This window comes from Scophthalmus maximus, chromosome 6 (assembly GCF_022379125.1).
Source record: "Scophthalmus maximus strain ysfricsl-2021 chromosome 6, ASM2237912v1, whole genome shotgun sequence".
NCBI lineage: Eukaryota > Metazoa > Chordata > Actinopteri > Pleuronectiformes > Scophthalmidae > Scophthalmus > Scophthalmus maximus.
Window position 1 is genome coordinate 17,987,501 of NC_061520.1, and position 23,835 is coordinate 18,011,335.

Consider the following 23,835-nt stretch of genomic DNA (forward strand, 5'->3'; position numbering starts at 1 on the left):
GGTAAGAAGGAGGCGTGTGCGCTCCGCCGTCCTATCACTGGATGCCTCACGCTCTCATTTTGCCCCCCCCCCCCCCCCCCCCCCCACATGAGACTGTTTAAGCTGCCGCGAGTTTGCGTGTTGATTTTCTTTTTTAACACTTCAATTTCTCCCTCTTGTTTTCTATTTTGTATTTATTTGTTGTACCTGTCCAGGGGCTTCGGGTTCGTCACGTACGCAGAACAGGCCGGGGTGGAAAAGGTCTTGGCGCAAAACAGACACGAGCTGGATTCCAAAACGGTGAGTTCCGGATGGCGACACTAAAGTTGTCATGTGTAACTTTTCCAAGTCAGATCCCCCCCCCCCCCCCCCCCCCCCCCCCCCCGGTGCATTTCGCCTCCCCACCTTGTGGCTTGTAAAGTTGAGGAGTGCGTTTCGGAGCAGCCCCCTCCTCCTCCTCCTCCCCCCTGCTCATTTCCCCCTCCAAATCCCAGTTCAGGGCGCCAACATGAAAGCGTTCTTTCTTGGTCTTCATTGCCATGGTTACCTGGGGACCTGAATGGGGTAGGAGCCCCTGCAAAACCCTCACAGGGTTTATACAGAGGGCTCACAAGTTTCTTCATCTTAAAGAGAGAATATAACGGGCAACCGTAAGAGGAAACAAAGTTTTCAGAAAAGAGTTGTGGCGGTGGTTCCCCAATCTGATGTCAGATGAGTTTTGAGTTGATTTAAAATATTAATGTAGAGGCTGGTGTTTGTTGAGGACGTGCCTGAACAACGCGCTGTGATTCCCCCCCCCCACTGACAAATGTGTTTCAATGGAACAAATCGGTTAAGAGGTCAGAGCACACAGCGGGCCTGTGGTTCGCTGCATCATGTACCTCCGGCGCATCGACTTGGAAACACGTGTGAATCCCTGCGGTCTGTATGGCAAGAGCCAAAGCTGCAGACTCGGATTTAAATATCTATGAAAGTGTGGATGTTGTTGTCTTGGTCATGTAGATTGGTTGGAGGAATGGGAGCGCTGGGTGTGTCCTTGTCAGCTTGTGGCCTTTCCTAACCACACACACACACACACACACACACACACATGCACACAAACAATGGGATTATTCGAGAGTGAAAATCGGTTGCACAGAAAGTCAGCAGAGCCCAGGGGTGGAGAGAGGTAGAGGTGGTTAGTTTGTTGGAGCAGGCCTGTTGCCGGGGGTGATGCCAGCCACAGGAGACATTGCTGTAACTGCACAGCCTGATGGGATTTATGTCTCCATAACAACTCTGTTAGTTTGCATTAACTCAAGACACTGGGCTTGGTTGGTTGCAGAGCTCTCACACACACACACACACACACACACACGACAATGTTATGTCACGACAGACCTTTATACTCGTTTGTCTGTGCAAAACGGAGCCAGTGCCCGTGTGTTTGTGAGCGTGGCGATTCATGGATCTTTTGCACGGTTGCTGTAATTTATTATTTTTTTTTTGTTAAATTACCAAATGACTGTTGCTGCTGGTAATCGCGCGGCGTTTTCAGTTGTCTTTGAAGTGGTCCTGTGCAACTGTGAAGTGTTACCCAGTGAGTCATGTTACCTCTTAAAACCAGGTACTGCTGGAGACTTTGAGAGCCAGACAGTGTGTGTGTGTGTGTGTGTGTGTGTGTTTGCGCGAGTGTGTGTGTGTGTGAGATGTGAGCACTGGTTTGGAGGCAGAGGCTTTGGGAGGCTCAGCTTGGCAGGCCCCTGGTGGGGTTAGGCGTTGCCCTATTACAAACCAAAACACCACACAAGGCTAAACAATAATAATTTTAATGACTCAAGTGCAGCGTTGGTTGCTCAGGTTGTTGTGGTTGCACCGAGCGTGGCGAGCACGCCATACCGTTTATCCAACCGCCAGGCATTTTAAAACAAGGGTATGGTTGCCATTTTGTCGTTCCACTTTGGCAATGAGAGCCGGGCGGGATTCCCCCCCCCCCTCATGTGTGTGTTTGCCAATCCGAGATTTGCCAGAAGTCTTTAGATAAAGGCAATAATGACTTTTGGTTGTGTTTTTTATAAGGTAAAGCCTAATTCAATGACACCACGTTAAATATAACTGATGCAAAATCACCGAATATTGTGCTGCAGCGAAGCAGCTCTTTCCCGGCCGCAGCCGCTTGATTAGGCAGCCCGGTTTCCATTTTTGTCTAAGGATTATTATTATGAATAAAGCCTTTGAAGAGTTAACTTTTTGGTGGTAGAACTTGCTGCAGCTGGGAATCAACAGTGGGTCAAATTCTGTGACTGAGATGGAATCAATATTTTTTAATAACTTGCATATCTTCTTTGGGACCAGTGTCAACTTCTCTGCAACACTTCCAGCACTTAATTATTTTCTATATTTATTCATTTCCACACTTTGTGTCCGCATCTCACCTGGACCCTCCCTCCCTCCGCTGTCCTGTTTGATCAGCATGAGATTTGAGAAAGACATTCCTCCATGGAATGAGGAAGAAGACTCGACGCTGTGATTTTTTTTTCGTGTGCCTTTTTATGCCGAGCCTTCGGTTCATGAGAAAAGACGTTCCATGCCTGAAGCAGGAAGGAGAGGGACGAGGAAAGTGTATGAAAAGGGATTTAGCGGAGCAACAGGGCAAAGAAGTAAACTATATTAACTGGTGCAAGGTCCATTTCACGGCTTACAAGTGGCATTAAACATTTACAGTGCCGTTACAACAGCATTGTTTTATGCACCCTGAGAAAATCAAAGACACGGGGGGCTAAGTGCCGATTATTTTAATTATAATAATTACCGTACCTGTGTGCCTGAAAATATAAACACAACAAATGCGAGGCATTCTTTTGTTTACAGAGTGAGCTCTGTTGAGGTTGTTGTTTTGGTTGGAGGTCAGATTTCCTGTGAGGACAGAGTGTGGCCCCGGGGCAGTGGTGTGCCGTTGTGTTTCTCTGGACAGAGAAGAAGGGCACAACTGCTATTTGTTTTCTCTGCTCTGAGAAAAAAAAACACTTTACTGGAACCGGTTACGGGGAAAGGAAGAAAGGACGAGACCTGAGATGTTTCCACTTGTCCTTCGCTCGGATTAGTGCGGCAGGATTTGAGACATTTGTGGTGTATTTATAAGTGATTGGTTATTTTACACTCTGTCGGTTATGATTCATCTCGTTTGCCCTTTGTCATAGAGCAGTAGTAGACACTAGGCCGTACGAAAGACTTTTTTATTCAGTGCTGGTGCGTGTGTCTTTTAAAGGGCAGTGTGCCCTAATATTAAATATAATGCTGAACTAACATTACTTAGGAGGAAAGCATATATTTATTGAAGGGGACGTCCGAAAGAAGTGATACACAGATTCTTCTCCTTTTTTTTTGGAAGTAGAATGCCCCTTTGGCAGTATAGTAGTCGTCATCAATGCTAATATAGCTGCTTTCATCTGTAACGCCATATGTCAGCAGCAGCCTCTGTGGACCGTTGGCAGCACAGTTTTTCGAGCGTCGGCTGTCACGGCCTCTGCTGGTCTAACACCTGGTTAGTGGAGAGTTTAGTTGCTAGCAGCGGCTCCTTCGGTCCTGGCTGGAGATTAGCTGTTAATGCTGACATGGACAAAACTGGAGAGGGGGGATGGAGAAGGTGGAGGAGAATGGAGGGAGAGAGCGAGGGAGGGAGGCCCGGGCTCCTGTGCTGTAATTAGTATGGATCTGAAAAGCAACTAATCGGATTGAAGGAAGCAAACTGGATTGGGCGTCCGAGGTCCATGCGTGGCCTCAGATCTGGGGATGAAGGCTCGACCTGCTCTGAGGGGTTGTGAACCAGGGCGCCCTCGCCGTGCTCGCATGTGCACAATCTCGGCGCGCCCGCCATCGCACTCAGCCGCCGCGGCGGGGCGCCCCGCCGGGGTTACGGGGTGGCGGCGGGTTTGGGTCGGGGGTCCTCATTAGTGGGCTTCGTTAACTAATTACCGTGCCATTGTTCGGCTGTGCAGATTGACCCCGCTGGCCCGGGCCCAAACCGAGTCTCCCTCGCTGCGTGTGCGTGCGTTGACATGCGTTGACATGCCAACTCCTTTTGTCTCCGCTTCTGTTTATAGCTTTTTGTTTAGCTGATATTGATTGTATTGCCATAATGGGGCAGCCTGTGGGGCCTTTTTTTCCATCAACGTGGGTGCCATTTTGTTGCACGAACGTCTTGGCAGGTTGGCCAATGTCTCTGAGCGTGCGTGTGATTTGACACATTATGGCAAATGCATTTGGTGCCAGTGGTGTGGAAGAGGTGGGATGTGGGTGTGTATTCTTGCCCATATAATTACGTACAGTATATGTGTCATTTTACATATGTGGGGGTTCACGTTTATGCTACATTCTGTGGGTGTGTATGTATGCATGCATGCCTGTGGGGGTAGCACGGGAGCCCCAGTTCCTCTACGGGCCCATCTGTTTTGTACTCTTTGTCCTGTTAATTAATGGAATCAGAGGGGCTGCCTGCTGGGACGGCCCCGCTGCCCCGCTACACTGGACAGGCCCACTTTCTCATGGGCTGACTCTCTGTTTTCCAAATGAATGCCTCCTCTTTCTCCCTGTGCTCTTTTCTCGTTTTCTCCTTTCTATTTTACCTCCTCTATCTATCTTTGACACTCCATTTTTTTTTTTGTGTGTGTGTGTTTTCCAGTTTGTAACACTGGTGGACGCGCTTGGCCACGTGAGGTGACTATGGGTCGTAGATTTAGTTTTCAAAGCTAAACCACTAAAATCGTACCGTAGGCTCTGCCGTCACTATGCTGCGTAGATGGAGCGGAGGTTGGATGTCATGAAGCAGGATGTAAGCCAGACCATTTCGTGAACACTCAGTCATAACTTTTCTTTGTCTGTCTGGGAGGAGCAACTTTTGTCCTCCTAGACAGGCCGTACCATTATTCGGGAGTAGTTACATTTTCACCAGTCCTGATTTGGGACTGTTACTTTTGCACAGCCACTTCTCAAATGTCAAGCGCCCCCCCCCGAAGAGCTATCTCTGAGTGTTGCAAACGGTGACCTGGCTAAGTCATCTGCCTTTTTGCTTTGTGGCCGACCTGTCTTCCTCGAGGCTAATCTGCCAGTCTGATAGATGCTTTAGTTATCATTGTATTATCGCCTTTTCTCTGAGCACAGCCAGTTGTAGAAATTACGTTAGATGTTTTTCTATTTCTTCGCTGAAGTGGAATGATTTTTTTTTTAACCGCATGGCATGACCGTAGCTGTAGTAGCACTACTACAGATATTGCATTAGGCCTAACCTAGTCTAGTTGGTAACCTTTTGTACTTGGGGCTGTTTTGAAGAACTTCTGATAATTCGGAAGCTGTTATATAATGGTGCTTTGTCAACATGTGTGGGTAATATTACACTACATGCCACTAGACCTGCTAAATGTTTTGTCTATCTCATTAGATGATGTTGTATTGAAAAAGACTGTTACTTCTACACTTCTACATTCGTCAGGTATTAAATTAACTAAATAAGCCAAATCATTTAACCGAAAACAGTTATTCAATGTTATTTTATAATACTGTATGCCACAATGTATATCCATTCAGTTATGATATACTCTACATAAACTGCTGACCAATGCGTGAAGTGAGAACAGTGGTTTCCAAGCAGAACCGAGGAGGGAATTGATCTTACAAAATGCACATTGACTCTATGCTGATTTTCAAAACCACCTAATGTTGAATTAGCGAAAATGGCCCCTTGAGTGTTTGTGTTTGTCGAAATGTATGTTTTGGGTCCGAATATATTACTGTATTTGCTGCGGCGATCGCTACGTGACTGCAGCCTTGTGTCAGTTGTTTGAGTTGGTTCCTCACCGCTGTCACTTTCAGCTCTTGGCCTGTGTCTCTGCCACATAATCGCCCCAGGGCAGCTCCCGTGCTCTAGTCTTGTTAAAACGGCTGAAGGCAGGTGGGCTGACCTGAGCACGGGAGGCTGCTACCTCTCAGCGCCTTCAGGTCGGCAAGAAACGCCAGCCACGTTTCCCCGCATTTCCCAAGGACTGCTTCGTTAAGCCAAGGGTGTGTGGTGGTTTTGTTATCTCCATAAAATGTGCAAAAGAGAGGGCAACACAATCCAACGCTTAGTGATGACGCGGTGCGGCAGGGTTCCTCTGTGGCTCTGTCATTGTCTTATGCTTCAGAGGTCACCGCAGCTCCTCCCCCCCCTAATGTACTGTAGCCTTCTTGCCGTGTCTATGCCTTAAGATAAATGTACAATATCTTTCCCCCCAGTAGTACAGGTGGACTGCTTCTCGTGCAGAGCGGTTGTAGACAGGAGCTGCCGCATCTGCACATTGTATGTTTTGCCACCTCATCTGTTAGATTTTTATTTTGAAGGTTAAAAAAAAACCCAAGTGGCACACAAGTCACCGCGCTGGTGACCGTACAGCATGAAGACGCACATATATCATGTTACATTTGGCCCATTAAGCACAGATCCAGTAAGGGAACGCTGCGCCGCCACTGATTGTGAGTGCACTCTGCCGTTGCGCGGCTGTTGCCGATAGTCACCGGTGGCTCTGCGTGTCCTTGTCACCGTTGTCTTTGTGCTCAGACCAGCTGGAGGTGACACGGCTCTTCACGTCTTTGTGTCCCACTTGAAGGTGCAAAGTCCTCCTGCCGTCCTTTGCAAGGACGCCGCAGCTGCTTCTAAGCCACGCGGCGTTGCGCCCTCGAAGCAGTGGTAAATCTGTGGCACTTAAAGGTCCTCCGTGGATATAGGTAGATGTCTCATCAGACGCAGGCGATTTTAATGAGAAAGAGATGAAAGGATTTTTTTGGATATTGAATCAATGGACGCCTTTGAATTTTGAACGTTGTTCACATCACAAGTGCTCATTCCTGGACACTTTGATTGGGTCCTTTTAGTTGCCAATATCAATTCAATACGTCTGTCGGCGGCTGTGTGAGACACAAGGGGTTTTGCTTCACACATCCAATTATTAGAACAAAGATGGAAGTCTAAGACCATAATACACGACAAGGTCCTGTGACCTGAAATCATTTCTCTCTCGTTGGCTCGGGTGAGAATAACACCAGATTCCACACAAATTTGAAATGCCAGGCCAGGCTTTACATATTTAGCGTTATTAAAGGCCAACTCATTCAAAACTCATTTGCGTCTAATTTTATCTGTAACCTTGGCCACTGCTGAGACGTTCCTCCGAGCAGGAATACGGATACAGTCAAATCTGCCTCATCCAAAATGGAGGGGCTGTCTGGATTTGTGAGATGTGACAAAATAAATACATCTCCATCTGAATTATATTCAGAATATTAAACTGTTCATATCTGATTTTTGACTGTCTAGTTTGCTTAAATACATTGAGTCGTATCTCAACAGACAATTCAGAGAATGTGCGTATTCACTTCTCACCGCGCGTTTGGTTCCTTTAGCCTGTTTGTTTGCCCGGTGTGTTTGGATTTTTCGGGGACTCGCATAAACAAGGGTCTACTATACATACTTGCAGATTTGCATACGTTCTATTTCTGGACCTGCAGGCCTCCACATGGTTCAGACTTAGAGGCTCGGTGTAATAACCACTTCTGGTTTGTTAACAGTGGGATAATTCAGGACTTTGCACCAGCAACAGGATGAGCTACTAACATATCCAGAGCAGGCAGAGATTTGGTGTCTTTGTTAGAGAAACTCAAGCAGTGTGTTCCTCCAAGTCTCAGGGAGGACGCGGAAAGTACTTCAGTTTAACCCTTTTTTTTAAACTTCAACATTCTTTTGCCGTCCTGGAGATCTCAGGCTTAAGAAGGGGAGAAAAAAAAGACATGAGAATTTATTTTATTTAGAACTGGTGACATTTTCCCCAAGTCCCCAATTCTCGTGTGCGGGATCTCGGAGATCTGAATGTAACTTTAATTCATGGTTGAGTACATTGGATTTTGCTCCATGTCGGTGATCGATGTTGACAGTTCTTTTAATACAGCACCACTGCTCCCGAATCTGCAATAATTCTAATTGGATTCCTGTGGTTTGAAAAACAGGGGGAGTTAGAATTTTATGGGACCTATTAGTCTCTAATGACCCCAAACAAACATAAGTAACACGTAGATAACATATTGAACATTTCTTGGTCTATGAATGACTTTTTGGCAAACTAAACAGTATATTATTGCACTGCCCGTAAAATTTATGTCTTTAATGTAATATTTTTGTCACCCAATGAAAATGTGCAAGCCAAGACCAGTTTGTGTAAGAGGCAGGGGTTACGACTTGAATACTTTTCTACAGAATGTGAGACAGAAAGAGAAAGAAAAGGAATTACTTAGGTACTTTGGGAGGGAAAAAAGTTTGATTTTGCATTTATTCTTTTTACAAATACACGGCTGGGCTCTTTGCTTTTCAAACAGTTAGGAATTAAAGCAAAGGTCAATATATAGCAGGTAACGGTTTAGTAGTGCTGTACTCCCACAATCATCACAGTTCATCCCTCATAATTAACGGCAAACAAACTCACTACAGGGCCTCTTGAAATACGTACGTCATAACAATAATGCTTTTCACTACTTTTGAGCATTTTTTTGACATTGTCCCACCTCTTCTCGCCCCTGCAGATCGACCCAAAGGTGGCGTTCCCCCGTCGGGCCCAGCCTAAGGTGAGTGCGCCCAGGAAGGGGTTAATGGCGAGGCGGAGTAGTGATGATGTCATGTGTCACCCCTGATCACTCAGCCCTGGTTGGCTGGGATTAGTGACAGGCATGTGACCAAAAGGGAGCGGCAATCCACTTGTTCAGGCTGACCCCGTGACCCCGTACCCTGACCTTACCAACCACCCTCAGCCCGCCAACTTCTCACACGCACGCACCCACACACACGGTGCTCACCAGCCACACACACACACACACACACACACACACACACACACACACACACACACAAGCACACCTCCTAGCTGTAACACACTGACAGACACACACTGAGCTGAATTAGCTCGAATGCTCAGAAGAGCTTTCAGAAACCTCTGAGATTAGATAAACACAAACAAACGCTAAGTCTCTTTATCACAGCCATCTTACCCCCTGCCTAACGTGATTAGTGGTAAACGATGCCTTCTTCTTCTCCTTCTTCTCGGTTGCTAGCTGGTGACCAGGACAAAGAAGATCTTTGTCGGAGGCCTGTCAGTCAATACCACCATTGAAGACGTGAAGCAATACTTCGACCAGTTTGGAAAGGTAAAACCATACACAAATCTGGCATCTATTTGCAGCCGCCCGGTGACGAGCTCCTGTCCTTCAGATTCTCTAACCCAGTGGTTCTCAACCCTTTTTGCTTGTCTGAACCTCAATGTTCCCCCTCAAACACGATTTTCACAAAGATATTTAAAGTGGATTAAATGATGACAGAATTTTCGTAACATAACATTCATTCATCGTCCACTTGAAATGACAAAAGCTGAACTTTTAAACCATCTTGCCATTACTTTAAGCTATTTAAATTATTTATCCATTTGCTAACTAGTTCAAGTGTTTATCCATTACTGTTGCCAACTCATTTATATATTAATGTTAGATAAATACTTCATACTTATCCTTACATTTAGGTAAGCGGAGGGCGGAGTTAGACTCTCAGCACAGGGGAGGCAGAGCATCCTTGCGAGGTTGTTTCATATTCCCGAAAACAGGCTGCTACTCGCGTTGAAATGTAGACGTGGAGGGTTAGGTGCACTGTCTCAGCACCACATCTTCCTGACACTGGTGTAACCAAACTAAATGATAAATATATATATAAAATAAATAGACACAGTGGTACAACACTATACAAGGCCTATTCAAATGCAAAGTAGATGGTGTACAGCACCACAGGCAGTGACACAGACAGGTGCAGAGATGGACAGATGGAGTAACAGCAGATTAAACATTCTGACTCATTTCTCCACAGCCACAATTTGAATTAATAAAGACTGATCGTGGACGTTTCACTCGCCAGTTGTTGTGCCTGCACAGCCTGCTGTAGTTTATCATAGTTGTCCGTGTATTGCACCATCCTTCATAATAAACAAAGTAATTGCAACGGATCGATTTATTGATTAATTGTCCGCTCCATCATCATCATCATCATCAGGTTTGCATTCAAAGAATGAGCAGGGGAGAGGAGCAGCGGATGAAATTAAACTTTTCATACTCTCCCGCTCCTTGAGATGCGATGCACCTGATTAGTATTTTATTACCTTGCTATAGGTTATAAAAGACAAATAATGGGAAACTTTCACTTCACCACCCGGTCAGCATCTGTCAGTCACGGACAGACGTCCCCTGCTGTTCCCCCGCGGTCGTTCCTCTTAGGATACCAGCTGTTGATCTATTCATATTAGCAAATTCATTCTTTTATCCATGAGCAATTTCAGCTGTTTTCCCTTACGTTCCGACAACTGTTTTATGCATTTGGTTTAGTTTATAAAATTTTACAAAATAGATTGACAGCACAGAGAGAAGAGATGCTTTGTACCCAATTTAGCATCTAGCTAATATTGCTTTTAGATGAGTAAATAAATAGATTTTATTTGAACCTTCTCCCTTTAGCTGATTCTGCCCATTATTATTATTCATCCATTAGCTCACTGTTCCCGCGGCTTATCACTCTCTTAACAGTTTCCCTTTGCGTACTCGTGAGCTTGGTAACTGTTCTACACACAAACATACACACACACACACACACACACACACACATACACACACACACACAGTCACAACTCAACAACTGATGTTTTACCTGACTGTGTGTGTGTGTGTGTGTGTGTGTGTGTGTGTGTGTGTGTGTGTGTGTGTGTGTGTGTGTGTGTGTGTGTGTGTGTGTGTGTGTGTGTGTGTGTGTGTGTGTGTGTGTGTGTGTGTGTGTGTGTGTGTGTGTGTGTGTGTGTGTGTGTGTGTGACGACACACTTAATCACATCAAAATTCCTATTTCAACAAATTAGCTGTGTTACTCCACAATCGCTCCGCCTACGCGCCGGCAAACCGCAGATGCCTCCACTGGAGAACAAGCAGCTCTGGTTAAGGATCACTGCTCTAATGGACCTTTGATGAATTATACGTTCGTCTTTTGCCTGTCTTCCTTCTGCACATTCACAAAATTTACTCAGAAGCGATTTTCTTCTTCTTCTTTTTTTGACACGTTTTGTTTTTGTGTCGATCTCCCCCCTTCATTCGAGCCAGTGCACCACAAAAGGTAGAAAATGGGCCCGGTCGGTTTCACAGGAAAGGTGGTGAGAAAAAGACCAGATGCTGAAAGTGAAAGACAAGACTGAAAGAACTGAAAATAAAAGAAAGAAAGAGAAAGAAGCTGTGTGGTCATAGACGGTCTGCACTGCCAGCTACAGCATCAGTCGGCTTGTTAGTTTATCTCTTTTGTTCGCTGTTTTTGCTCTCTCTCTCCCCCCCCCCCCCCCCCTCGATCACATCTTGGTGTTTTTTGAGGGTCTCCGGTTGTCCTGCTCGGCCGCTTCGACCGAGACGCGGTGAAAGGCGAACTCACGCTGTGGAGACAGATGAGTGGCCGGGGAGAGGGGAGGAAGAGCAAAAGCAGCGAGAGGTGGGGAAGAGAGAAGAGGAAGATGGCGGGGGGCTGAAAGGGAAGAAGCAGCCCCCCCATGGAGAGAGAGGGAGGGGAACTCGGGAAGGGTTGAAGGGCAGAGAAAAGCAGGAATGTTGAGATAGTGAGGAGGAAAAGTGGCCGCGGAAAAAGGGGGAAACCACCAATCTGATGGGCCATCAACGTGTGAACGTGTCCACCGCGCTGGAAAGGTTTGGTTACTCTTTAGCTAACTTCACTGTGAGGGGGTTCGGGACTGTGTTTCAGCTTCAGGCTGTGTATTAACTAATCACATGCAACAGCTGCTCCTGTAACAGCCCCCCCCCCCGCTCCTCCACCTTATCCCAAATCTGTACCTCAGACACAAACTCCCCTCCCGTCCCGTACAGACACAAACCCTGCTCCCTTCCCTCTCAGCTTGTTGCCGTGGTGACCTGCTTTCGCCCATTGTCCTGCTGTAACCCTGTGTGTGTGTTTGTGTGAGTGTGTGTGTGTTTTTTTTTTTGTTTCCTCTAAAAAATGCGAGAGAAGTGTGTATTTGCATGAATGGAAAGAAGGGCGTGAGGCAGTTTGAAGGTGCGGCCGTGTGTCCAGATTCAGCCAGACACTTGCTGATCCACTTGTCACAAACTTCAAGTGTGTGTGTGTGGTTGTGCTGCTGCTGTTGGTGAGCAGGACTGTTCGAAAGCGAACGCTGCTTCAGGATGTGGCCTAATGGTTTGGAAGAAAATGAACAGCCCGCCGCGGGCTCTGCCTCGTGTCTGCCCGTGTTTCTCTCCCAGGTGGCCTCCGTCTCATGTTTGGGGCTTATTTCCATATTGCAGGTGCTGATGCAGATTCAAATAATGTCCTCTGATTTCGGGCCTCGGGTCGACGCGCGTGACCATCGCGCCCATTGTCAGGTGGATGTTGGGACATGCGTCGGGTTTCCTGTGCGTGTGTAGTCAAAAGTGGCCGAATCAGTTTCTCCCCCGGTGATCGCGGACGCTCGTATCTGAGACAACATTCCCTCCGCAGGATGAGGGGGATGTTTGGACTGTTTGGACACGTGAGACCAAAGCTGTGTCATGGACAGTTCCAATCCCACAGTGCATTCCTGCTGAGCAGGAGGTATTTCTTGTTTATTATCCGAGCCTGGTTACAAGGTGCAGGTCGGGATGGAGTAGGACTCCGTGCCCTGTTTGTTTTCATACCGTGGCACCGCCTCGCAAAAGGAAAACACAGAATGCACTATGCATTTTCCGCAACTCTTTGATGCGTGCTGACGACGACTATTTATTTTCTTTAAGTGTACTTCTGAAAGCACACTTGCGCAAACTTCATTAGGCTGGACGGACACGGCGGCCTGGTTGGTCGACACACATCAGGTGTTTTGGACCAGAGCGAGGAGTCGCAGGCACGTGTGTTTACTGAACGAGTCTGAGCTGCTGTTGCTGAACGTCCCCCGGACCAGCGAGACCACAGCGGCCATGTTTGTCTGGGAAGTGAGTCTGAATCCTGAGATGAGGGTCTTGTGATCCTTCTCAACCTGGTGGAGAGCTGAAGGGGAAAGCACCTCCCGTCCTTCTGCCAACGCTGAATGCAGAGCCCTGTGTGGACCAGAGCAACGTCTTGTACACTGGATATCAGGCGGAAAGTGTGGCCATTTTTTTTTCAGGCATTTTTCGGTCCCACAGTCAATTATTAAATTCCAGGTTTTTTTTGCCTTTTATCCTGCCTCTGTGTGCTGCATTCCTGAAAGTACCTTACATGACAAAAATACCATTAACCGACCCCCCCCCCCCCCCCCCCCCCCCCCCCCCCCCCAACCCCAAACTATTTTAAAAGTAAAAAAGAAGAAAAGAGAGAATGTGTTTCAGCAGCAAGCGAACGGAAGAAGTGGACGAGATGAAAAGTGCCGCATGTGGACAGGACAGACGGGAAAAGTTAGGACTCCGCTCACCCATGTGAGCTGGCGATTAGGAGGCTTGACTGAACACTTTGTCTGCTGGCCTGTTTAGAGAGAGAGAGGTGGCCGCAGAGAGAGAGAGAGAATAAAAGAGGGAGATGTGAGGAGACAGCAAGGGGGGGGGGGATGTGAATGCCACCTTTCATAATCTTGGAGGAAAGTGAACTGGACTCGCCAGCAAACGCTTGTTCTTCAGACGAGAGCTGTATGCTTCACTGAAACCTGTTTTGCTGCTCAGTTCGCCCTCGCGTCGCCACACCTGAGAAAGACAGAACTTCACGGGGGCGTGACCGTAACTCTTTTCCCCTCCACTCTCCGCGCGCACGCTGGGCAGTCATCACGGACCCCCTGCCGCTATCCAATCAGATTGTCTTACAGCACCCCGGGGGGCGTGGACACTGGAGAGCGTCTCCTCGTTGGCTCTGGCAAGGCCGAGGTGGACTGGTGTTCGACCACATCGTAAGCTCGCACACGTCGGCGCTGCGTTCTCATGGAAGACAATTAGACTGACCGTATTAGCTCGACTTCACGGCATATAATATTTTCTGGGCTGGCAAACAGCTCAAAGCCCCTGGCACCGTCCGTTCTAGCCATCCTTCCAGAATAGATGCTGCAAATGCTACCGGGAGGGCTAGTCCTATGATAACATGTTGGCTCGCAGCTGTCTGCCCACTGTCCTGCTCCCCGGCTCTCTGCTGTGTCATTGAGTTTGGACGACCGGAAGGGTGGAAGGCATGAGGAGGGAGGGGGGGGTTAAAACTGAATGAAGGACAGACAGAGGAGGGGGTGTGTGTGTGTGTGCCTGTGTGTGTGTGTGTGTGTGCGTGTGTGTGTGTGTGTGTGTGTGTGTGTGTGTGTGTGTGTGTGTGTGTGTGCCTAAGCTATACATTGAGAGTTAAAAGGGTCAGGAGGGCTGTAGAAGCAACCTTGATCCTCTCCATATTCATCATTTGGAAAAAAAAATTACTTTTTCCCTTTGCACATGCACAAGCGTAATCTCAATCTCGGAAGGTGTGTGTGTGTGCGTGAATGTGTGTGTGTGCTTGCGTGCGTGCGTGAATGTGTGTGTGTGCGTGCGTGTGGATGTGTGTGCGTGTGTGTGCATGCGTGTGGATGTGTGTGTGTGTGCGTGTGTGTGTGTGGATGTGTGTGCATGCGTGTGGATGTGTGTGTGTGGGGGTGTGTGTGCATGCGTGTGGATGTGTGTGTGTGGGGGTGTGTGTGTGGGGGTGTGTGTGCATGCGTGTGGATGTGTGTGTGTGGGGGTGTGTGCGTGCTTTTCATCCGAGCTAAAGGTTAGAAATCAGACTGCTCTGGTCATCCAGTGGCCTCTGTGCCACTCGTGTTACACTGGTTTGAGTTTCAGTGTTTGCTGCCTAATGAAAATAGCAATGCAGTCATACTCCGCGTGTGTCTCCATGTGATATAAACTGTATTAAGGCCGGCTTGTAGATTTCTGTGAGTGCTGTCCCGGGTTAACAGAAAACACAAAAGTTATTTCTGCAGCGATCCCGGCCTTGGCGTCCCTGTCTCTCTGTCTCTCTCTCTCTCCTCCTGCCGTCAGAGCTGGAGCAAAAGCTGCTAAACTTTCCTGCCAGTGAAGGACAAGGGAGGGAGGAGGGAGGGAGGAGAGAGAGGGGGGGGGGGGGGGGGGGGGGGTGGAGAGGAGAAGGAAAATGAATAGGGCAGTGGAGTGAGTGTAGAAAGGAAAGTGGAGGGAGAAGGAGAATAAAGGAGAGCATGTTAACAAAAAGAGCCCAGTTCACTTTGTCCTCTGATCGAAAAAAATGTTCACAGAGAGATTTTCTGTCCTCTATCAAAACTTTACCTTCCACCTTTTTTACCACCCCCGTTATTCATCACCGTTTCCCCTTTTCTCTTTCTCTGTCACATGCTTTCTCTTACTCTCCTTTCCTCTCTTTTCACTCCATTCTATTCATTGAAATGAGTTTGGGTTTGGGGGGGGTAAGTTCTTCTAATTGAAATTCTTTACAGGGTCTCCATGGGAATAGTAAACTTTGCAGGGAGGGAAAGAAAGACGGCGAGGGTGAACAAATGAAAAGGGGAAAAAAAGAGGGAGAAAGACAGAGACAGAGCAAAGAGTGGGAAAGAGTTTTCTCCGGCGTCTCCTGAACGGGGAACGTTCACTCTTCTCTTTTTCACGATGATAGATTGTATTTCATTTTATTTTTATACAGCTCCTCCTCATTTCCCCATCGCTCTCTTCCCCTCTCTGCTCCTCAATCTCTCTTTTTCTTTTTCTCCTTTGTCACCTGTCACCCCTCCCTCTCTCTCTCCTCCACCCTCTCCATCTGCTTTCCCCTCTTACTCCAATGCTGAAAAGGGACAATGGCACCCCATGCTGTGTAATGGTGTGTGTGTCTCTGTGTGTGTGTTAGTGTGTGTTACTATGTCGTTGCTCATCTATTCTTTGCTTTGTTCTCACAGGTCGATGATGCCATGCTCATGTTCGACAAAACAACCAACAGACACAGAGGTATGTACGGAGAGTTACAGTCGAACACTATGTCAAGACGTGTTGGGCGAGCTGAGCGAGACACCCAGACACAGGTTCACATAAATGAAAAGAGAAACGGCGTGATGAGACTCGGTAGGTGAGGCTCCACCAAAGTAGCCGAATATTTCTCAATTCCCATTCTTTTGTCTTTCCTCTTCTCTGGCCCGCCCCTCGGTTCATTTATCTCTGTCCTCTCCCTGCGAGCCAGAAGAGCAAGTGCCCGCTGAGGGTCGCAGTGCAGGTTCAGGATGCTTACAGGCGAGGGCGTCACTTAATGAGACGTGAGAAGTGAGGAAAGCGGCGGAGGGGAAAACCGGGAGGGCGCGGAGCTAGAGGAACTCGGCTCTTGGTGAACCTCACCCCGTCCCCCCGCTCCTCCGCCGTGCCGACGCCTGATTGACAGAGCGATGCGGACGCTGGTGTCGTCAGCCGCTCGTGTTAGGAATGGCTGGTAGTGGAGGGAGAGGAGGAGGACGAGGCGGAGGAGTGGATTTACGGCCCCTTGTCAATTGTTAATTACGTATGCACATAATCGCCCTTTACAGTCTCCCCCCACAAGATTTGATGTCATTTCTCCAAACAGTTTTTACTAAGCTACTCATATTCAGGACTGTACGTTAATGGCACACTGTTCTTACGCTTAGCAGAGAAGTCGTCTAAAGGAAACGCTTTCACAACATTTTATTCTCAGTATAATTGCTGCGATCTGGGGTCGCGGGGTCTCAGCTGCAAAGTGTTTGCCTTCGTAACAAGCCCCAGGACGTCGCAAACATGTCCCATCAGAGAGGCCGAGGGCTGCAATAAGCCTGTGTGTGTTTCTTCCAGGCTTTGGCTTCGTCACCTTTGAGAGTGAGGACGTGGTGGAGAAAGTGTGTGAGATCCACTTCCACGAGATCAACAACAAAATGGTACATACATCTCATCAACATTTTCATTCTCATATTGTAATTTAAACGATCAGAAAACATTGAGCATGATTTATTCAGTGGAACAAGAAATGTTGTGAAATTAGGAATTTGTAAATCTTGAACATTAAATAAACATTTGTGTCCTGTATTTCAGGTGGAATGTAAGAAGGCCCAGCCCAAGGAGGTGATGACGCCGACAGGCTCAGCCAGAGGCCGCTCCAGAGTGATGCCTTACGGGATGGACGCCTTCATGCTGGGCATCGGCATGCTGGGTAAGATCCAAATATGCGAGTATTAAAATCATAAGTACGGCCTATTTACATATATATAATACCACTCATTGAGAAGTTTCATCCATTATGTTGTTGTGTAAAGCAGAAGCTTAATGCAACACTATTCAGTTTTATCAAATATCTCTTTTGTGATATCAAAAGATGGGTAGTAAGTATCACTGGGTTTAACCGTCGAAATGAGTATCCTCACATGTGTAATTGAAGAGTTTGAATGATTGCTTGGGAAAAATAAATATTTAAACCTGCAAAGCCTTGATTCCCTGAGCTGATTCTCATATGCTCATTTCCCGCGAACAAAGCAAAGATGAATGAAAAATTTAGAGGTCACGGACTGAAGGTCGATACACTTCTGCACACTGGAGTGAAAATATCACTTGGAAAAGAGGATTTAAGAGAAAGCGTTACCCTCGTGTCATCTGTAGCCATTTGGCTCCCTCTAATGGACAGTTGAGATCGCATCGTCCCCATTTTTCTCACTAAGGGCTACAGATGTGGATCACATCAGGTGTCGTTTGTCAGTGAATAGTCTTTGGTGAACCACCCCTAGAAAGGAATACAGAGAAGACATGTTATAATAATAATATAGACGCCTTAATAATCACATGTTCCATTTAGGTGAGTTGCTCCAGATTCATTCATTTTAAACTCCCAGTTATCTTATAAAAAAAAAAAACAGAAAAGAAAGAAAGAACCCGTACAGCAAAATACCAACCAGTCAATACTAATATCTATGTTTGCTGATTTAGTTTTTGTTAGGACCTGGTAAAATCTGCATTCAATATTAATGAGTTTGTGACATGGCGTGCCTCAGATACTGTATATACCATGCTGATAAGAGACTGGTTAGCTAAAAATCTGCAGCACCTGAGGTACAAGCTGTATTGACTCACTCACACTGTATTTTATTTTGAAAATCAATACCTGCTTAGGCTCTAATACTTTGTCAGGTAAAAGTGGTTGCCTGCTGTCGCCAATCACAGAATGTGATGCATTTGTGTTTAGCGGCAGCTCAATCTTTTAAAAACATCATAAAGTTACGAAAGCCGAGTTGACAGAACGGACGATTTTGCGTCTCTTCTAACAGGCTACCCAGGTTTTCAGACTACGACCTACACCAGTCGCAGTTACTCCGGAATTGCTCCTGGCTACACTTATCAATTCCCAGGTAAGTCTGTTTTACACCTCACACCTGTTTCACTCTGCAGGATACAGGCTACAGCATATAAAGTTTATTCAGCTGGGAGGACTGGGAATGGAACACACACACACTAACACACACACACACACACACACACACACACTGTTCACATCGTCTTTATATCAGCAGTCTCTGGCTGCTTGTAGATTTTAAGAGTTCGATAATTCAAATTTTTCCTGTCACTTTTCAAACTATCCTCCTATGAAATATCGCCGTCCGTTACAAATGTCAAATGTTGATCTCCGCCCTTTGGTTTGTGATTTTTTGCCTGTTTTCCTCTTTTATTCTTCCGTGTTTATTTTAGTTTCTTATGTAAGCCCCTTTCATGTGGCCGTGTTGCCCCTCCTTTTCCTTTGCACCGACCTTCCTTCCCTTTCGTACCACAGATTTCTAACTGTCTGTTCTTGTGCTTCCATGTTAGTGTTCTACTGTGTCTACATATCTATGTGTGTGTGTGTGTGTGTGTGTGTGTGTGTGGCTTTGTAGTCTGGCTGGTGACTGTACTTACAAAGTGCTCTTTCTCTCTCTCTCTCTTGACCTTCTCTGTTTCTAGAATTCCATTTAGAGAGGACCCCCCTCCTGACATCATCCCACCCCCCTGAGCTGACAGGTCAGTGGCTCCTCACTCGTCCAAGGGCCCCATGCAGAGAAGAAAAGAAAAAAAACGCTAAGATATTTTGGAGCAGAAAGTCAAATGAATCTTCTTTTGGCATTTCTGCTGCTTAATACAGTTAACCTGGATGACTGAGAATCTTAATAGGCATACTGTAGATCTGACAAAGGATCAGTTAGAATCCACAGGTCTAATGCAGCTTTTTGCTCTTTAGATTCATTTTAAATAGTCACGACAGACATGAGAGTATTCTTGTGATGATAGTTTACTATAACAATAAACCTTTTTTTAAGATTTTGGATTTAAAGTACAAATTAATTTAAAATTCATTAGAATTGAAAAAAAAATCATACATCAAACAATTGTTGGTGATTGATGGCCATGAAATCAGCTTTACTTAATTTTTCCTTTCGGTGATTAGTTATCGACACTTTATGAAAAGCACATTTTTGGTTTGAGTGGTAAGATGAGATGAGCTAAGATCATCTCTGGTGTTCCTGTCTTCATTTGTTAATGAGCGGTTTCAATCCCTAAACTGACCCGCCATTAAAAAGTATATGTTAAAAAAAGTAAATTTTATGTTATACTTTCCCACAAAATCTGCAGCATCTGTTGATTGTGATCAGGTTTTAGTTTAGAGTTTGGTCTCCTCAGAACTGCCTCAGAACTTATCCCACAAACGCTGCACCGCTTTGTAAATGACTGTTAGAGCAAAGTTATCCACGTAAACAGGATGTTTTGTGAACATGGCCCCTGAAGCAGCAGCTCTGTCTTTACATCGCCACCCAGTGGCTCTAAGCTGTACTTTCATCTTTGCACGGAAATGTCATCGTTTTTTCTCGGCAACATTATGTCGTTACTTATTTAAAGAGCCTATGGTCTAATGTCATATTACCGGTGCAGGTGGTTTTTGGATTTTAGTCCCTCCACCAGTTGGATTTAAATCAGACGGTACCGAGCTGTAAATTGTTACTTGTTTTGATATGAGAGTGATCCACTGTGAGTCGTCTGTGCAATAATTTGGTTTGTCTTGTGTAATCCTCAGCCATTCCCCTGACTGCATATGGACCAATGGCAGCAGCCGCTGCAGCAGCCGTAGTTAGAGGTATGTGTGTGTGTGTGTGTTTTGTGTGTGTGTGAAATATGCTGAGACAAATCGTGTCTTCTTGTGCATATTTGTATGCTTGCCTCAGGTAGCATAGCCTGCTTGGATAAATAAAAGAATATTTTTAGGTGTGTGTGTGTGTGTGTGTGTGTGTGTGTGTTTGTGTGTGTGTGTGTGTGTGTGTGCGCGCGCGCGCAGAAAGCCAGAAGCCTGACTTGTCTCTTCGGTCTTTTAGGCTCCACCCCTTCACGCACAGCTGGTTTCCTGGGCACCAGCAGCCCTGGACCAATGGCTGACCTATATGCCGCAGCCAATCAGGATTCAGGAGTCGGCAGCTACATCAGCGCCGCTAGCCCCGCCCCTAGCACAGGGTTCGGCCATGGTCTTGGGGTAGGTCACACACATACACACAAACGTTCACACACACACACACACACACACACACACACACACACACACACACACACACACACATGCATGGATACGCTTATGTTTTCACAGAGTGAATAGAAAGTGTACTCAGCCTTTGTGTGTGTGTGTCTCCTCAGGGTCCACTGATTGCTACTGCGTTCACTAATGGCTACCACTGAGAAGTCTCAGGTCACTGAAGATGGGAGGGCTTCTCCTCTGCTGATGAGCCAATCACAATGCTGGCTGCCCACTGATGGCACAACCTGATTGGCCGGTCACAGGCTCTAGCGGGCATCCCTGTGGCTCCACCCACCGACTGAATATCTTTTTAAAAATCCTGAACTCTTGTTTTTTGCTGTACTAATCTCACTTCCACATAACGTCCCCCGTCTCTCCTCTTTTGTCCTCATGTAGTCTAATAACTAGTCTCCACCCACTCTCATCCTTTTCTTTTGAAGCTGAGAAGAGAAAACTCGAAGAAAAAAAAATCTCTGAGGAAATATTTGTCGTCTTTGACAAAGACACAGAGGACTATTGAGTTTTTTATTATTATTATTATTATTATTATTATTTTATTTCAATGTTATATGTTGTTTCATCATGAAATTGTTGAAAGCTGTTACTGATGTGGCCAGAGGGAGAAAAAGCCGTGTGACATGGCTCTTTGTCTGAAAACCATTTTTCACAAAAGGAAGAACAAATCCAACAGTCTTTTTTTTTTTTTTTTTTTTAACTCAAGCTTCACGGAAACACGAAAAAAAAACAAAAAACTAAAATGTATATTTTGGTAGTCTTTAAAAACAAAACCTTTGTAATATTGTTATTAATATTGACATAATAATGATAATCTGTAAGGTATTTTATTCTGTAATTGGTTTTAAAGCAATGTTTTTATGTCTTCCTGTAAGATACTGTACATAGAAGTTGGGGTGGGTGTGGGGGGTCGGGCGGTGGGTGGGGTTTTAAACGAACCGGCTGGCATGAAAAGGGTTATTAACAGCAGGATGTCATCTACTACTTTGTGTGGTCATCTCACTACTTTTATCGGTATACATAATGGTATATGTGTACGTCGTTGGCCAGTCCGCTCCAGCGTCGCCCTCCGTCACAATAACTGTCGAGAGCCTCCGGGAGTTTAGTCTGGCATATTTGTTCAGTTATAAAAACTGTTGTTATTTTTTTTTTTTGTCACAAAGTCAATGCTGCGTTTGCTTTACTTCTCGAAAAAGCAACGTTGACTTTTATAGTTTTTTAACACCGTGATGAACCAGATTTCCTGCATCTTCGCGAAAGCTACTTTCAGATTGAGATGACGGACTACGGAAGAACAACAACGACCTTAACAGCAGAAATCGGGTTCGCGGGGTCGGGGTTCGACTTGACTTCCTCTTTTTTGAAAATATATATATATATTTTTTGTGCGAATCACTTCCTAATGTTTTGTTTTTTTTGTTTCGTTTATTTCTTTCGTTGAAAAAAAGAAGAGAAAAAGAAATCTTTTATGTGGTGTTCTCCACAGTGAAAACAAAATGAAGGACATTCTCAGAGAAGCAATTGTAGAAAACACCACGGTCATGTTCTCTTATCTCTATTGAAAGTGCATGTGATTGCGTCTGAGTGTGTGTGAGTGAGTGTTGTGCGCATACATCAAGGTGTAATATGGAACTACTTTTGGCAACGAAAGGAGCATTTCGATTGCCTTTTTTTGGTACTGAAAAAAAAAGAGAAAAAAAGATCACCCTGTTCCATTTTGGCTCATCTGCTCCTCTCCCCTGCCTCCCTCCCATTTCATATTTAGTTTTAATAAATTTGAGCTCCTCTGGAACCGACATGTTATTGTTAATGTACAGTTGCTGCTCTGTGTAGTGGTGAACAGAGGGGGTCCGGGCAGGGAACCACAAATCGAACAGGGTCTCGCTCCCAGTCGGGTCTGATGCAGGTCCTCAGTACAGACAACGCTGGCTGGCAGGAAACGTCAAAATGCCGGAACAATTCTTGTTCGGCCGTCTTGCCGCAGCCGGAGAACTTCCTGATCCAGCCAGTCGCTCCTCTGTCAGACCACCTGGGACACGACATAAAACTACTGCTGGACACCAACACTGTAACTTTTTAACTTACAATAAAGCAATAAGTTATTTTTTACCTTACAAATGAAAATAGTACTATTATTGGTAATAGCAGACGACGTGTGGATAATTCTGCGGCATTAAGACTTATTTTCAGAAAAAAACCCTATATTTTTCTGTTTTAAGATCCTGTTCCCCTTGTATATTCATTTTAAATGATGTCTTTTTCTTTTGTTGATGTAAGAAAAAGGGCCAACGCTCCGAATGGAGCTTGTAGCTCTTCACGAGCTCAGTGAGAGTTTCAGATTTGGGCTGTCTTCTGCCAAGCTTTACAGCAATGCTTTTCTTTTTTTCCTTGTTTTTTTTTTTCTGACAGTTTCAATTTTAAAATCCTAATAAATTATTCTAAAGCATTTGACTGCTTTGGTTTTCTTTTTTTTAAACTGCATCTGACTGTATATACAGGCATACTGATGTCACAATATGGGCCATATTAGGTGCACCCTTTAAATGTATTAACCTTTTGTTTTTTTTCTAACGGTGTTTACGTAAATGAATTCAACTTAACAGCTCCCTGGGAATGGACACGCGACCTTTGGGAGTGTCCTGTGGTGTTGGGACATTGGTACCGGATCCTTTGGGTCCTGTGGGTTCACCTCCAGGGTCTCCCCCATGGATCTGGCTTCTTCCCACTTATCCTACACGTTTGATCGGATTGGGATGCGGGGAGTTTGTCCTTCTGCGTGAGGCTGCTGCTGGCGCGGGTGTGCCATGGAGGGGGGGCGGGGTCTGCTTGCTGTTTGGTCTGCAACGATGTTTAGGTGGACGGTTTGTGTCGGAGTGACACCCAGATGAATGTTAGGACTCAGGGTTTTTACCCACAGAACATTGTACTAATGTCTGGATCGCTGCAGTTAAAACCACTCTGGTACGAACAAGACACGGGCAAAAAGTCTGAATTGTGGCAGAAGATATCAGCGAGGATCCCAGGTCAGAAACTGTGTATGAACTTTGTTTGATTACGTTACTGTTACGTCAAAGTGAACCATTCGCGCTGCTCTCACCCGTGTGTTCGGTTTAACACCACAGACGTGCACGATTGGGCCAGAAACCAACACAGTTTTCAAAGGGATTGACTTCTGGCAAACATAAACTGGGAGATGCCATAATTCTATAAAATATCTTCTCTGGGCCTTGTGGCCCTGGCGTCATGTCTCCTGGCCTTTTCTCTGCCTCCAAGA

At 45.9% G+C, this 23,835-nt stretch overlaps 1 protein-coding gene across 1 annotated transcript in view; it reads left to right on the forward strand.

The window, feature by feature from the left end:
• Positions 1–21,261, forward strand: part of LOC118309095 (RNA-binding protein Musashi homolog 1-like) — a 22,772-nt gene extending 1,511 nt beyond the window's left edge. The window contains exons 3-14 of the mRNA XM_035630816.1: position 1; positions 195–279; positions 8,563–8,604; positions 9,088–9,180; positions 15,931–15,979; positions 16,826–16,908; positions 17,063–17,180; positions 18,286–18,366; positions 18,953–19,009; positions 20,058–20,117; positions 20,353–20,507; positions 20,666–21,261. The exon at position 1 is cut by the window's left edge and continues 81 nt beyond it. Of these exons, the coding sequence (XP_035486709.1) occupies position 1; positions 195–279; positions 8,563–8,604; positions 9,088–9,180; positions 15,931–15,979; positions 16,826–16,908; positions 17,063–17,180; positions 18,286–18,366; positions 18,953–19,009; positions 20,058–20,117; positions 20,353–20,507; positions 20,666–20,707 (866 nt within the window). The 3' untranslated portion in view covers positions 20,708–21,261. The remainder of the gene's footprint in view (positions 2–194; positions 280–8,562; positions 8,605–9,087; positions 9,181–15,930; positions 15,980–16,825; positions 16,909–17,062; positions 17,181–18,285; positions 18,367–18,952; positions 19,010–20,057; positions 20,118–20,352; positions 20,508–20,665) is intronic.
• The last annotated feature ends 2,574 nt before the right edge of the window (positions 21,262–23,835 follow it).